The sequence below is a fragment of the Pogoniulus pusillus genome, chromosome 35 (assembly GCF_015220805.1).
Source record: "Pogoniulus pusillus isolate bPogPus1 chromosome 35, bPogPus1.pri, whole genome shotgun sequence".
NCBI classification, from domain to species: Eukaryota; Metazoa; Chordata; class Aves; order Piciformes; family Lybiidae; genus Pogoniulus; species Pogoniulus pusillus.
The window spans coordinates 10747201-10759933 of record NC_087298.1 but is presented as its reverse complement, the minus strand read 5'-3'; the positions used below and the strand labels follow the sequence as shown (position 1 = coordinate 10759933).

Below are 12733 nucleotides of genomic sequence, written 5' to 3'. Positions count from 1 at the left end.
GCAGGGAGCAGGGAGAGGGGAGCAGGGAGCGGGGAGCAGGGAGCGGGGAGCAGGGAGCGCGGAGCGGCGGGCGGGGAGCGGGGAGCAGGGAGCAGGGAGCGGGGAGCGGGGAGCAGGGAGCGGGGAGCAGGGAGCAGGGAGCGGGGAGCAGGGAGCGCGGAGCGGCGGGCGGGGAGCGGGGAGCGGGGAGCAGGGAGCGCGGAGCGGGGAGCAGGGAGCGCGGAGCGGGGAGCAGGGAGCGCGGAGCGGCGGGCGGGGAGCGGGGAGCAGGGAGAGGGGAGCAGGGAGCGGGGAGCAGGGAGCGCGGAGCGGCGGGCGGGGAGCGGGGAGCAGGGAGCGGGGAGCGGGGAGCAGCGAGCGCGGATGGGGAGGAGGGAGCGGGGAGCGGGGAGAGGGGAGCAGGGAGCGGGGAGAGGGGAGCAGGGAGCGGGGAGAGGGGAGCAGGGAGCGCGGAGCGGCGGGGAGCGGGGAGCAGCGGGCGGGGAGCGGGGAGCGGGAAGGGGAAGCGGGGAGAGGGGAGCAGGGAGCGGGGAGCGGTGAACGCAGAGCGCGGAGCGGCGGGGAGCGGGGAGCAGCGGGCGGGGAGCGGGGAGCAGCGGGCGCGGAGCGGCAGGGAGCGGGGAACGCAGAGCGCGGCGCGGCGGGCGCGGAGCGGCGGGCGGGGCGGAGGGCCGTGCCGTGCCGCGCCTCCCGCCCACATAAGGCGGGAGCAGCCGAGGCTGCCTGGCGCGGCGCGGGCGGAGGCGGCAGTTGGGGTTTCCTCGGCCGGGCAGAGCTGGGCAGGGCCGGGAGGTGAAGCGGCAGCATGGAGCTGGGATGGCTGCTGTGGGGCGCGGCCGTGCTGTTGCTGCTCCACGTCTTGATGGAGCTCAGCCCCGCCGTCAACTTCGCTGTCCGCATCGGCTTCTACTGCCTGCTGTGCTTGGTCAGCTCGGCGCTGACGGCCCCGGTCTGCCTCCTCGTCAACGGCGGCCGCACCGTCAAGAACATGAAGTAAGAGGAAGAGGAGGGAGGGGAGGGTGGCCGAGGAGGGTTGGGGGTAGGAGTAACGGCAGAGCCGAGGTGCGGGAGGGTGAAACACAAACTGGGGAGATCGGTTTCAGTCGCCGGCTCAGCGTGGCTGGGGGGGCGGCGGCGGCCTCCTCTCCCTCGGGTCTGTGATGGCAGCAGGGTGGGCTCCTGGCCCCTGGGGGGTGCTGAGGGATGTGGTGAGTGGCTGCTGTGGCCCATGGGCAGGACTGGGGGAGGGATCATCTCCCTCTGTGGTTGGCACTGGTGAGGCCACACCTTGAATAACAGGCTCAGTTTGGGGCCTCTTGCTGTGAAAAAGGCTTTGAGGTGCTGGAGCAGGTCCAGAGAAGGGCAACAAAGCTGGTGAAGGGTCTGGAGAACAGGTCTGGAGAGGAGCAGCTGAGAAACCTGGGGTTGTTCAGGCTGGGGAAAAGGAGGCAGAAGGGAGACCTTCTGGCCCTCCACAGCTCCCTGAAAGGAGTCTGGAATGAGGTGGGGCTCAGTTTCCCAGGTAACAAGTGACAGAACAAGACCAGACAGCCTAAAGTTACAGCAGGGGAGGTTTAGGTTGGATGTTAGGGACAATTTCTTCCTCAGAATAGCTGTCAAAACCTGGAACAGGCTGCCCAGGGCAGTGTTGGTGTTCCCATCCCTGGAAGGATTTAAAAGCTGTGTAGATGTGGTGCTGAAGGACATGGTTTAGTGGTGACCTGGCAGGGCAGGGGTTGGACTTGGTCTGAAAATTATCTCCCACCCGGAGCAGCTCTGTGGCCGTGCACTTGCCCACCCGGAGCAGCTCTGTGGCCGTGCACTTGCCCACCCAGAGCAGCTCTGTGGCCATGCACTTGCCTTCAGACAGCCCCACGTAGGAGCTCAGCACCCATCAGAGAGGTTTAGTTTTGATGGTGGTGGCAAGCAGCAATGCTTCTGTGGCCACACAGTGCTGGGGGCAAGCTGCATGGCAGCAGTGTCTGTCCGGGCCTGTATCAGGAATAGTGTGGCCAGTAGGACAAGGGAGATTATTCTTACCCTGTACTCGACACTGATGAGGCCACACCTTGAGTGCTGTGTCCAGTTCTGGGCTCCTCCATTGCAGAGAGATGCTGAGGTGCTGGAAGGTGTTGAGAGAAGGGCAGCAAGGCTGGGGGGGGGGCTGGAGCACAGCCCTGTGAGGAGAGGCTGAGGGAGCTGGGGGTGTGCAGCCTGCAGCAAAGGAGGCTCAGGGCAGAGCTCATTGCTGCCTGCAGCTCCCTGAAGGGAAGTTGTAGCCAGGTGGGGTTGGGCTCTGCTGCCAGGCAAGCAGCAACAAGGGGACACAGTCTCAAGTTGTGCCAGGGCAGGTCTAGGCTGGCTGTTAGAAGGAAGTTGTTGTCAGAGAGAGTGATTGGCATTGGAATGGGCTGCCCAGGGAGGTGGTGGAGTCACCGTGCCTGAAGGTGTTCTGGAAAAGCCTGGCTGGGGCTCTTAGTGCCATGATCTGGTTGATTGGCCAGGGCTGGGTGCTAGGTTGGACTGAATGAGCTTGGAGGTCTCTTCCAATCTGGTTGATTCTATGATTTTCCCCCCCTCCAGCCCTGTCTTGCTGGCAGATGGTATTTAATGTGCTGCCTTCAGCCTGGTGCAAAGAGCCATGCAGCTGCCCAGGGCACGCTTGTTGCTGTCAAGCTTTGCTGTGTCTGTCCTCTGACAGGATGCCTCGAGCGGTGGCTGAGAAGCTGCTGGAGAAGAGCAGCTCTGCTACATGCAAAGGCACATTTTAAGAGCAGTGCTGGCACTTCTGCTGGCAGCACAGGAGAGTGTGGGCTCCTCGCTTTGCTCTCCAGTAGACAGCTTTTGATATACTCTGTCAGCATCCAGGACATACTGTATGGGTGTGGAGGAAAGGGGAGCCCAGCTGCCTGGGTACATCGGTTTGGATCAAAGGTTGTGCACTGCCTTAGCTGGTGGAGCTGGACTTTGTTTTGTGGTGCAGCTGTCACAGGCAGGGCTCAAGGTGGAGTGAGTGGGCACAGGGCACTGATGAGTTACCTTGAGGGCTCTGCCCTGCCTAAGCTGATGCTCTGTAGTCTGGTGCCATGGACCTGGGTACTGGAAACAGCAAACTGCTCTGGTATCTCCAGCCTAATTCTATCTCCAGCTTGGGATGCTGTGGCTTGATCAGGAGCAGCTTTGCAATGCACAACCAGCTTCACAGTGGGAGAATTTATGATGTCTGTCGGAGAGGCACTCTCTTGTTTGATTGTTTGAGGTTTTTTCTTGACTTCCCAAACTTTGTAGACTCCTGTAAACTTAAAGGAATTCGTTGGGAACAAGAACTTCTTCAACTGGACAACTCCTTGTGTTGAAACCCAGAGCTGAATTTTGGCCAGAACCACCCTTTTCCTGTAACTTAATCCCATCGCTTCCATGTGCTTGGCACTGCTGCTGATCCTAGATGTGTATCCCGGTCCCTGGGAGGTCTGTGGCAGAGGTGATGCAGTAAGATGCTGATTTCTACAGTGTCCCAGTCTGCTTATTCCAGCTTTGGGAAGGGGCTTGCAGCAGAACACATGCTGGTGAGTGGACAGCAATAACAGCATCACTGCCCGGTACATAACACCCTGCCCTTGCTATGCTCCTGGCTCCAGTGCTAAGCTGATGTAACTTGGAAGAGGTTGCCTGCTGTGTCTGATAGAGATAGAGCTGTTTATCTAGTGGTGAAACCTCTTGCAAGAGCTTGCAATCTGGTAAGCATGCTTCATTAATCCTTGAAAATCAGAGCATCCTAAAAAAGCCTCTGTCACAGGCTGTGGAGCAGGGCACGTGAGGCTGGGGGCTGCTGGCATTCAGGCTCTGTCTGTTACAGATGATCTGAAGAGTCACATTCTCTCCCCGTTCCCTGCCCTCTCCTTGTGTCTGGCAATTAGTGCATCAGATTTACAGCTCTCTGCAGCTGTGACTGCTCCAAGTCAGGACCATTCACACCGGTGGAGAAGCTGCTTGCCGGGTTGGAGGGGAGCGGGACCCAGCTGCTTAACCCCGTGGATGACGTGGCCAGCCCAGCAGGGCTGCCAGTTGCTTGGTGGTTCTTCACTTGCTCTGAGCTCTGCCCCTTTGCCTCTTTCAGTGGCTCAGGCCACATCTTGTGCAAGGAGATGCTGGCTTCTTACTGGCAGGAGGAAGTTGGATGGTTGCTCTTGAGTAATGTGTAACCAGCCTCTCCCGGCAGCTACAGAGCAGTGACCTCTTTTTTGGTTGGCAGTCAGAAGGGAGGAGAAGTGGGATTTAGGTCGGTCTGGTGACATGACATCCAGCATGACCTCACCAACTTGTCACCCTGCCCCTCTTCACCTGGACTGCACTCCCATAACCTCTGTGCAAAGCTGTGGTGCTCAGGAGCTCTGTGACCTGTGCACATCCCTGTGTCCTTCCCCTGGGTGCAGCTCTGACCTTTGCAGCAAGCTTGAATGATGGCAACTGATAGCAGTGGTGTCATTCAGCTGTGTCACCTGCAGGCATTGGCCAGAGTCAGTGCCTGGGTGATCTGCATGGTGGGGCACCCCACATGAACCCCACTGTGGGTAGGAGCAAGCTGGGGGAAGTTGTGTTGACAGAGGCATGTAGTTGAAGAGCTGAATGCAGGAGTGTGGATACTCTTGTAGAGCAGATGCTGGGAGCTGCTGCTAAGCCAGGGTGAGGCACTGGCTGGGTGCTAACCTCCTGCCCTGGGTGACAGAGATGCTTCCCAGGCCAATGGTGCTGTGCAGCTCTCCAGCTGGACCCTGCCTTGTAATAGAAGCTCATAACTGTCCCTCAGTCTCCTCTAGCAAGGAGAAAATATCCATCCCCTGTCTGCCTGGAGAGAAGGTAGGCCCTGAGGCAGGGCATTCAGATGCTTGCTGGAAGGGCAGATCAGAATCTGCTGCAGGGAAGAGCAGAGCTGGTGGCTGCTTCTGGGAGCTTTATTCACATGCAAGTTCCTCTCTGCCTCCTGTTTTAGCAAATGGTTGCCTAAAATAGCCCCTGTGTGCTGCCAGCTTCTGGCTGTGTCCTTTGGCCGAGTTGGAGGGTCCTCAGCTCCCACCTGTCTGGGGGTGTGTAGATGGCCTCTGCTCCCATGGGTTGGCTGGGTCTGGAAGTGCTTGGCAGGTGCCTTGGCAGAACCGAGTGGAGCTGCTGCTGTCTCCTGCCAGCTGGACCCCCAGCCCTTGGGGTGAAAAGCTGGGAGCATCATGGACAGATCTGTAGGTCCACTGGGGAAGTGAACTGACAGGCAGAAGCTATTAGCTTGAAGAGGACTTTGGATGCATGTGGCCTCTGCCAGGCTGCATGGGGAGCATCCCATGTGCTGCTTCCATCCTTGTGTTGTACAGAGAAGTGTTTCTTGTCTTCATCCTCTGTTCTGGGACTCCCATGGGGTAATGGCACCCTGTTTGTATTGTTAAACAGCATCTTCCAGCACTGCAAGGAGCAGAGTTGGCAGAGCTTTCCTTGGATGAGGAGTGTGGAGGTCTCAGTTTCCATGTGCTGAGGAGTGGCAGCTCCTGGAGAAGCTGACCAGTTCATGGGGCTTTAATTGCAGGATGAAAACATTGCTTGTGTGGGAGCAAACTACAGCTGTGGCCCAAGTCAGCACTGAGTAGGACTGACAGGAGGAAGAGTGGTCCTTGATTCAGTGTCAAAACCAGCATCTCTCCCTGCTGGACACTGGAGGGATTCCAGTTTGCCCTCTTTCCAGGGTTCCTGCAGCTGCACTAGGCTGGACTTGCCTCTCTCAAAGAGCTGGTGGTGAGCCTGATTGTGAGCTGCTGCTGTCAGCTTGAAGGAAGCAGCATGGACCATCGAGTCTGGCTGTGTGCCCTGCAGTTACAATTGGCTTCCCCCAAGCTTCCAGTAAAATTCCTGTGCTGAGAATGGACAGGGTTCAGCACCCTGAGCACATGGCACCATGCAGGTTAGATCACAGGGCAGATAAAACTGGAGGCTCACTGTGCTGGTCTCCTTCCACCCATCCTGGGTATGGCACACCCTGTCACCTCCCTGCCCTGCTGCTGTCTGACTGCTCTTCCCTTCTGCAGAATCATCAAAGCTGCGGTCAAAACCTTCAAGTATTTATTTGGCCTAAGGTTTGAGGTGAAGGGACTGGAGAACTTCAACGTGGATGGTCCTGCTATCATTGTATCCAACCACCAAAGCATCCTGGACATGATGGGTGAGTTGCTGGTGGGAGGGAGCAATTAAGTTGCCCACCATCAGACATCCTCCCATCTGCTGCCCAAGCAGACCCTGCCCTGGCTGGTCTGTCCTGCTGAGCCAGCTGGTCCAGCTTAGGCAGTGCTGGTTGCTGGAAGGGTGTCCCCTCACCCTGAGCAGTCACAGCCCCAAGCAGCTCCCAGGTACTGCTCAGCTTTGGGTGCTTCTTGGCTCCCTGTTACCTCCTTGCTTTGCTGACAGCCCAGCTGGCCCAGCACATGTGACAGGGGTGGCCCTGCTGTACACCCAGCAGTGAGCTGTCTCTTGAGGGCTCTTGCTGCAGCCACCTTGCCCCTGTGATTCTGCTGTGTGCTGAGTCTTCCTCTCTTTCCTGATGGCAGCAAAAGCCAGCACTGGTCTGTCCCTGGTAGTCCCCTCCACACCTCAGATCATCTCTCTTGTCCCGTCTGAGTGCAGGCTGGAGGGTGGCTGCTGGTTCTCACCCTCTGCCATCCTATTAGGCCTGATGGAGATCCTGCCTGACAATTGTGCCCAGGTGGCCAAGAAGGAGCTGATGTACGCTGGCACTGTGGGGCTCATCATCTACCTCGGTGGAGTCATCTTCATCAACAGGAAGCGCACCAGTAGTGCCAAGATGGTGATGTCAGAGGTGGCCAAGACCATGGCAAGTGACAAAGTAAGTGTAACTGTGACACTGGCTGGGTGGCACATGTCTAGGCATCCAGGAGGGATGTGGAGCTCCTGGTGCTGGCTCACCTGGAGTGGCAGCCACCTGCAGCTGCTGGTGAACTGGCTGGTGGCTTGGCCATCAGGAAAGGAAGCGCTGCAGGTGGCTTGCTGGAGCACAGCCTTCTCTCCCCCTGTGCAGGTGAAGGTGTGGGTGTACCCTGAGGGCACAAGGAACTGCACGGGGGATTTGCTGCCATTCAAGAAGGGAGCATTCTACCTTGCTGTCCAGGCACAGGTAACAGCAGTGCTTGTCTCCTGCATGGGGACCCTGCATGCTTTTGTAGTGGTGTTGCAGACTGCTCAGGCAGTGATGTGGTTTATTTGCCCTCAAGTGAGCTGAGTTCTTGTGTCACAGCTCAGCTCCTCAGCTAAACCAGCTTTAGGTGTCACAAGTGCTGCCCAGCAGGAGCCCAGAGCCTTTCCCATCTCTGTCAGGAGTGGCAGGCAGTGGAGAAGCTGCCTTGTTCTCAGTCCTGACTGCCCCAGCACTGCATTCCCATCTGGAGGGCAGAGCATGGGGGACAGGACCACTTGATCCTGCAGCTCTGGGCAGTGCAGGCAGCTGCCTGGCAATATCTGTGCACTGTCCTGGGAGCATGGCTGTGACACTGAGCTGGCTCCTGGCAGGGAGCCCAATGGGTGCTGCACTTGGGCTTGCCTGGGGAATCCCAAAGCTTTGCTGGAATCACCAGGTTGCTGTGGTGTGGATTTGGGGTTGTTAATGCTGATGGTTTAGAGCAACATCTGGGCTTGCTCCCTCCCAGACAGCCATATGGCACTTCTTGGGATGTCTTAAATGGCCTCTCATCAAGATGACAATGTCCACAAGCAGCTGGTGGGGGGGTAGACAAACTGCTCCTTGATTTTGGACAGCCAGAACTGTTTGCCCTCCTGAAGGAGCAATGCTGCCTGCAAGTGTAGGGCTCAGAGGCAGTATGCCAGGGATGCTGGACCTGGCTGTACTGCCCATGCCCAGGTGGTCACTGGAACCTGAGCCACCCTGCTCAGGGTGTCTGGGAGGTGTGTGCCTTCCCTTCCCATGCATGCTCTGCTTTGCTTCTGAGGACCGGGGTGACTCGAGGCCTGAGGGGAAAATGCTTTTACTAAATGAGCTGTTCCAGCAGGGATCCTAGAGAAGGGAGCAGGTGCTAGATCTGACTGGGTTCAATTGGCCAAGCTCAGGGTGTAGCCTGCATTGTGCCGTCCGCATTCCTGCTGTGGTGACGCAACCAAGGCAGAGCTGGCACTGCTGGAAGGAGGCACAGACCCCTCCTGACACTGCCCCTGAGTCACCAACTATAGATCACATCTGTGTTGTCATCAGCACTGAAATAAGGACTTTGTGCCTGCCCTCCTGGCTGTGTCTCTGCTTATCTGAAGCTTCTCTGGGAGCAATGGATTACAACTGGTGATTCCTGTCCTTAGGAGCCGGAGGCACAGCAGCTGGCCTACCCCAAACAGGTGCTGGTACAGCACAGCAAAGCCTGTCAAAATTGGCATCCTCCAATGCTTGCAGATCAGAAAATGCCTGGGTTTTGAGGCCTAGCTTGGCTTGAGAAGTCCTGAGAGCTGGTGCTGACCTGAGGCTGAAGTGTAACTTGGCCCTGATGCCTTGAATGTCTGTGCCTTGAGTTGCTGGGGAGTAGTTTCAATCCCACTGGAGTCCTGGCTGTCCCTGCCTTTGGAAGTGGGTCTTGCTTGTGGAGCTGTGTGTTGAGCCAGGTCAGCTCCTCTGTGTGGGGCTTGCTGCTTCTGAATTGCTGCAGTGCAAGTAACTTCTCTTTCTTCTTCTACCTCAAGGTCCCAGTAATCCCTGTGGTGTACTCCTCCTTCACTACCTTCTATGACCCAAAGAAGCATCTATTTACATCAGGTACCAGAGAGCCTGAGTGGCTTCATAGTCTCTTGGAGACAGGGTGATGTGGACATCTGGTTCACAAGGGTGCAAGAGGGAAGTGGAGCTGGGGTGAAGATGAGGAGTCCCTCTGGGAAGTGTGTGGAGTCAGTTCCAAGCAGTGGGCACCAGAGCCTGGGCTGCCTTAACTCTGGAATGAATGCAGTTAAACATGGTGAGGGCTGCTTTTGTTAAAATTGGACACTGCTTCTTCCCCTTGTAACTGGCACAGCCCAAGTCACTTGCTGAGGGCTCGAGGGAAGAAGCAAGAGTGCTCTGCCTCCTGACCTTTCAAAGCTGGGGCCCCTCAGTGAGCAAAGCAAGGGGTCTGGTTGTGCTGAAGCTGAGAAGTCTGTCAGTACAAATGCTGGGCAGAGAGTTGGCTTTTGGTCAATTCAGAGCAGTTCTTTGAGAAGGAAGCTGTGCCTGCCATGCTCCCTGGCTGGCTGGAGCCTGCCAAAGGTTGGAGGACAGAAGCAGATGGAGGGAGCTCCTGTGCTGGTCCTTAGCCCTGGGCTCCCACTGCTCTCTGGCCAGCAACTGGGTGCAGAGCAGTGACACTGGCCTTGCAAAGAGACAAGCTGTGGTTGGGGTGTCAGTTTGGGCCACAAGGGGAATGCTCTGCTCGATGTGGTTGTTTGAAGGCAAGATCTAAACCCCAGAGCAATTGCTTGTGCCTGAGATCGTAGGAGCTCCACCTGCACTCCAGGGGTGGATGCCTGAAGCCCTGTGAGGGCTGTGCTGGGAGTAGGGAGCAGGGTCTTGGGGGACAGAGAGTGGTGCATTTCTGACAAGCTTTTGTCTTGTTCCCAGGAAAAATCAAGGTTGAGGTTCTGCCTCCTATAGAGACCAAAGGCCTGACCCCAGACGATGTCACCGACCTCACTGACAGATGCTTCCGCACCATGAGGGAGACCCTCTTCAGGCTGTCAGGCCGGCCGAGTCCAAGTGAGGCAAAGGACTCATCCTAGATGCTTCTCCGGTGGCGTCACCACGCGGTGGTGGACTGAAGGGACCTGTCTGTTGCCAAATACCGAAGGAACTTTTCTTCTGCAGTGACTTCTGACTCTGGGAACAGCATGGACTGGCAACCGGGGTGCTGAGCCAGCGCTGACGTTCCCTCTCGAGTGGATTTCTCTCATGGGTTCATTATCTCACAATGAAACGTCTCCTTTCTCTGAACTTCTCAGGCATCAAACTTATCCTACCAAAGGGCTCAATGACTAGAGAGGTGAGTTTTCCCCCAGCTCAGGCAGCTGGTGTGGGGTGGCAACGAAAGCCTGGCTGGGGACAGAGCTCGGCCCCATGTCCCTGCACCAGGCAGATAGTGCCAGCCCAGATGGGACCCACCAGGCAGCAGTTTGTGTCTGCACAACCTTGTTGCTGCCCAAACAGGGCTGAGAATCGGGTACAAATCCAGCACCTGGCTCTTCAGTAACACCCTCCCTGGGCAGCTGGGAGCCATCAGGCACAGGGGAGCCTGGGGGCTGTCTCTGTGGCAGGGCCTGTCTCCTTGAGAGACACCCTTGGGTCAGAGCAGCATCTTGTGCTGTAGCTTTGTGTTGCCCAGGTGCTCCTGAGCCAAGTTTTTTCACTTCTGAAGGAAGCACCATGGTCCTGTGACCTCACCTGGGCTACAGAGGGGAATGTGTGGGGCCAGTCAGCCTTGTAGTGCTCCTTTGGACTTGACTGTCTTGTCAGAACAAGCACCCTTGAGGGGTGCTGCAGTCTGACTGAGCCAGCCTAAGTGGTCTGGGCATGGTTTAGCTGTCCAGCCCTGCCAGTTCAGTCATCTTCTGAACAAAATCTCACACTTGTTCCTACACTCAAAGCCACCAGCTTGACTTCAGAAGCTTCACAGATCTGTCACAGTCCTGGGTGAACCTGTCCTCACGTGTGACCTGTCTGAGGCACACACCCTGCGTGATGAGCACCTGGGTCGGCTCAGAGCTTCCTTGGTGTTGGGAAACTGCTGCCGGGAAAAATTGCTGCCAGCTCCTTGCTGTGGTGGTGGCTTGACCTGCTTACAGCACCATCCTGGTGCCTGGGGTACGCCTTGCAGATGAGAAGGGCTCTCTGGTGCTTGTCTTGCTACTTGTCATGGTCAGCACTGACCAAAAGATGGTGCCTATCCTGCATGTCTTTACTGATCTCGGTGGAGCTGCTGCTCTGCGAGGCTGTAAAACTCCTGCAGAGCTGCAGGTGGTGGAGGAGATACAGCTAGAGTGGAACTGGGAAGGCCTCAGCTCTCCCTTGAGGGAAAATTGGCTCCTCCTTCCCTTCACATAAGAGTTTTTTTTCCTGTGCTCAGAAGTGGACCAGCAGCGCTCCTGGAGCCCTTGCTGGGAGCTGCCGAAGTGCTGATGCCCTCTGCAAAAAGCAAGGCTGGGTCAGGCCCATGGTTCCAGAAGTCACCTTCAGCTTTAGCTTGGGTTCAGAGAGGCTTTTGCTCTCCTGTTCCTGGCACAGGATGTGTCACCTTTGAGATCAGCCACCTAGGGCTACTGGAGTACCCATCACAACTCTTTTTCTCTGTTGGAGGAATTGTAATCCTGGGGCATTTTGGGGTTAAAGCCTCAACTGGGAAAGGCAGGGAGTTCCCAGAGAGCCTCCCCAAGAAAGGGAGCTCCTGGGCTGGTGGGGGCCAGGGGACTTTATCAGAGGGGCCTTAAAATTATAGACTCAGGGTGAGACCTGCCATGGGACAGGTCGGGGTGGGAAGATGGGACCTGAACCAGCACTTTGTAGGTGTGGCAGATAAAGGGCTGTCATGGAGGTTAAACCCAGGAGGGTCCTGGGAGGGCTTCTGGCTGGGGGGAATTAACCACATCCATGGAGTGATTCCTGCAGTGTCCTTCCCTGGGAGGAGGGAGCAGTTCCTCTGTGTGCAGTTGTCTGCTGTTCACTTTTAATTGGGTTGGAAAATGATGTTATGTGCTTTAAACAAACAGACAAAAAACAAAGTACACCTTTGGTTATTTAAAGGAGAGTCCTGGTCTTGTGTGGGAGCTGGGGGAGGAGGGCTGCTGTGGGAGGAAGGAGGGTGATGATACCTCAGCTCTTGAAAAGGGTGGGGTCGGTGGTCAAGGAGCAGTGGCAGGTCCCTGTGCCCCACAGGGCTGTGCTTCTGCACCTCAGCCTTGCACTTGACCCACAGCTTGGCCTGAACTGGGAGAAGTACCTGCAGGGACCTCTTGCAGGGGTAGAAGGAGGTGGTGCCTGTGTGAATGGGAGCCTGTGTCCAAGTAGGGCCTGGGAGCAGAGCCTGTTCCAAATAAGGATCCCACAACCACAGTGTGTGCATTAGAGGGGTTTGCTTTGGCACAGCCTCTGCAGCACCCTGTTGCAGGGTAGAAAAGTGGTGTACCAGATGGGCCACACCTGCTCTGCTGTGCCAGTGTCCTTGGGCTTGAGCAAACAGTGCCAAGGGGGAGGCAGGGACAAAGTGCCACAGGCTGCTAATGCAGCAGCTGCTGGCTCCAGCACAGACTGGCTGTCCCAAGAGCTGCTGCCTGTGCCAGTGTAAACACCTGGGCTTGCCAGGCCTCACTCCCCAGCCTAGGGCTGTGCAGGACTCTCCCTTCCTCCTTAGCCTCGCCCTGCTGGCACTGAGTGGCACAGGTTTGCCCATGGGTGCTCTGTGCTGATGACGGATAAGAGAAAATGGCCTCAGGTCACACCAGGGGAGGTTTAGGTTGGACATTAGAAGAAACTTCTTCAGTGAAATGTCTCTCAAAGACTGCAACAGGGAGCTGGCTGAATCCCTGTCCCTGGGAGCATTTAAGAGAAGCAGAGATGTGGTGCTGAGTGCCATGCTTTAGCACCAGCCTTGGTAGAGCTAGAGAGTGGCTGGACTGGACAACCTTAGGGGTCTTTTCCAACCAAAACAATTCTATAGGAGCATCC

At 56.9% G+C, this 12733-nt stretch overlaps 1 protein-coding gene across 1 annotated transcript; it reads left to right on the top strand.

Moving 5' to 3' along the window:
- The first annotated feature begins 737 nt into the window (after positions 1 to 737).
- Positions 738 to 11811, top strand: AGPAT2 (1-acylglycerol-3-phosphate O-acyltransferase 2). Its single transcript, XM_064170887.1, has 7 exons — positions 738 to 993; positions 6069 to 6202; positions 6705 to 6880; positions 7073 to 7168; positions 8734 to 8806; positions 9641 to 9775; positions 9884 to 11811. Exons 1-7 carry the CDS (start codon positions 806 to 808, stop codon positions 9928 to 9930), a joined length of 849 nt encoding a protein of 282 aa, XP_064026957.1. The 5' UTR covers positions 738 to 805; the 3' UTR covers positions 9931 to 11811.
- Positions 11812 to 12733: the final 922 nt, after the last annotated feature.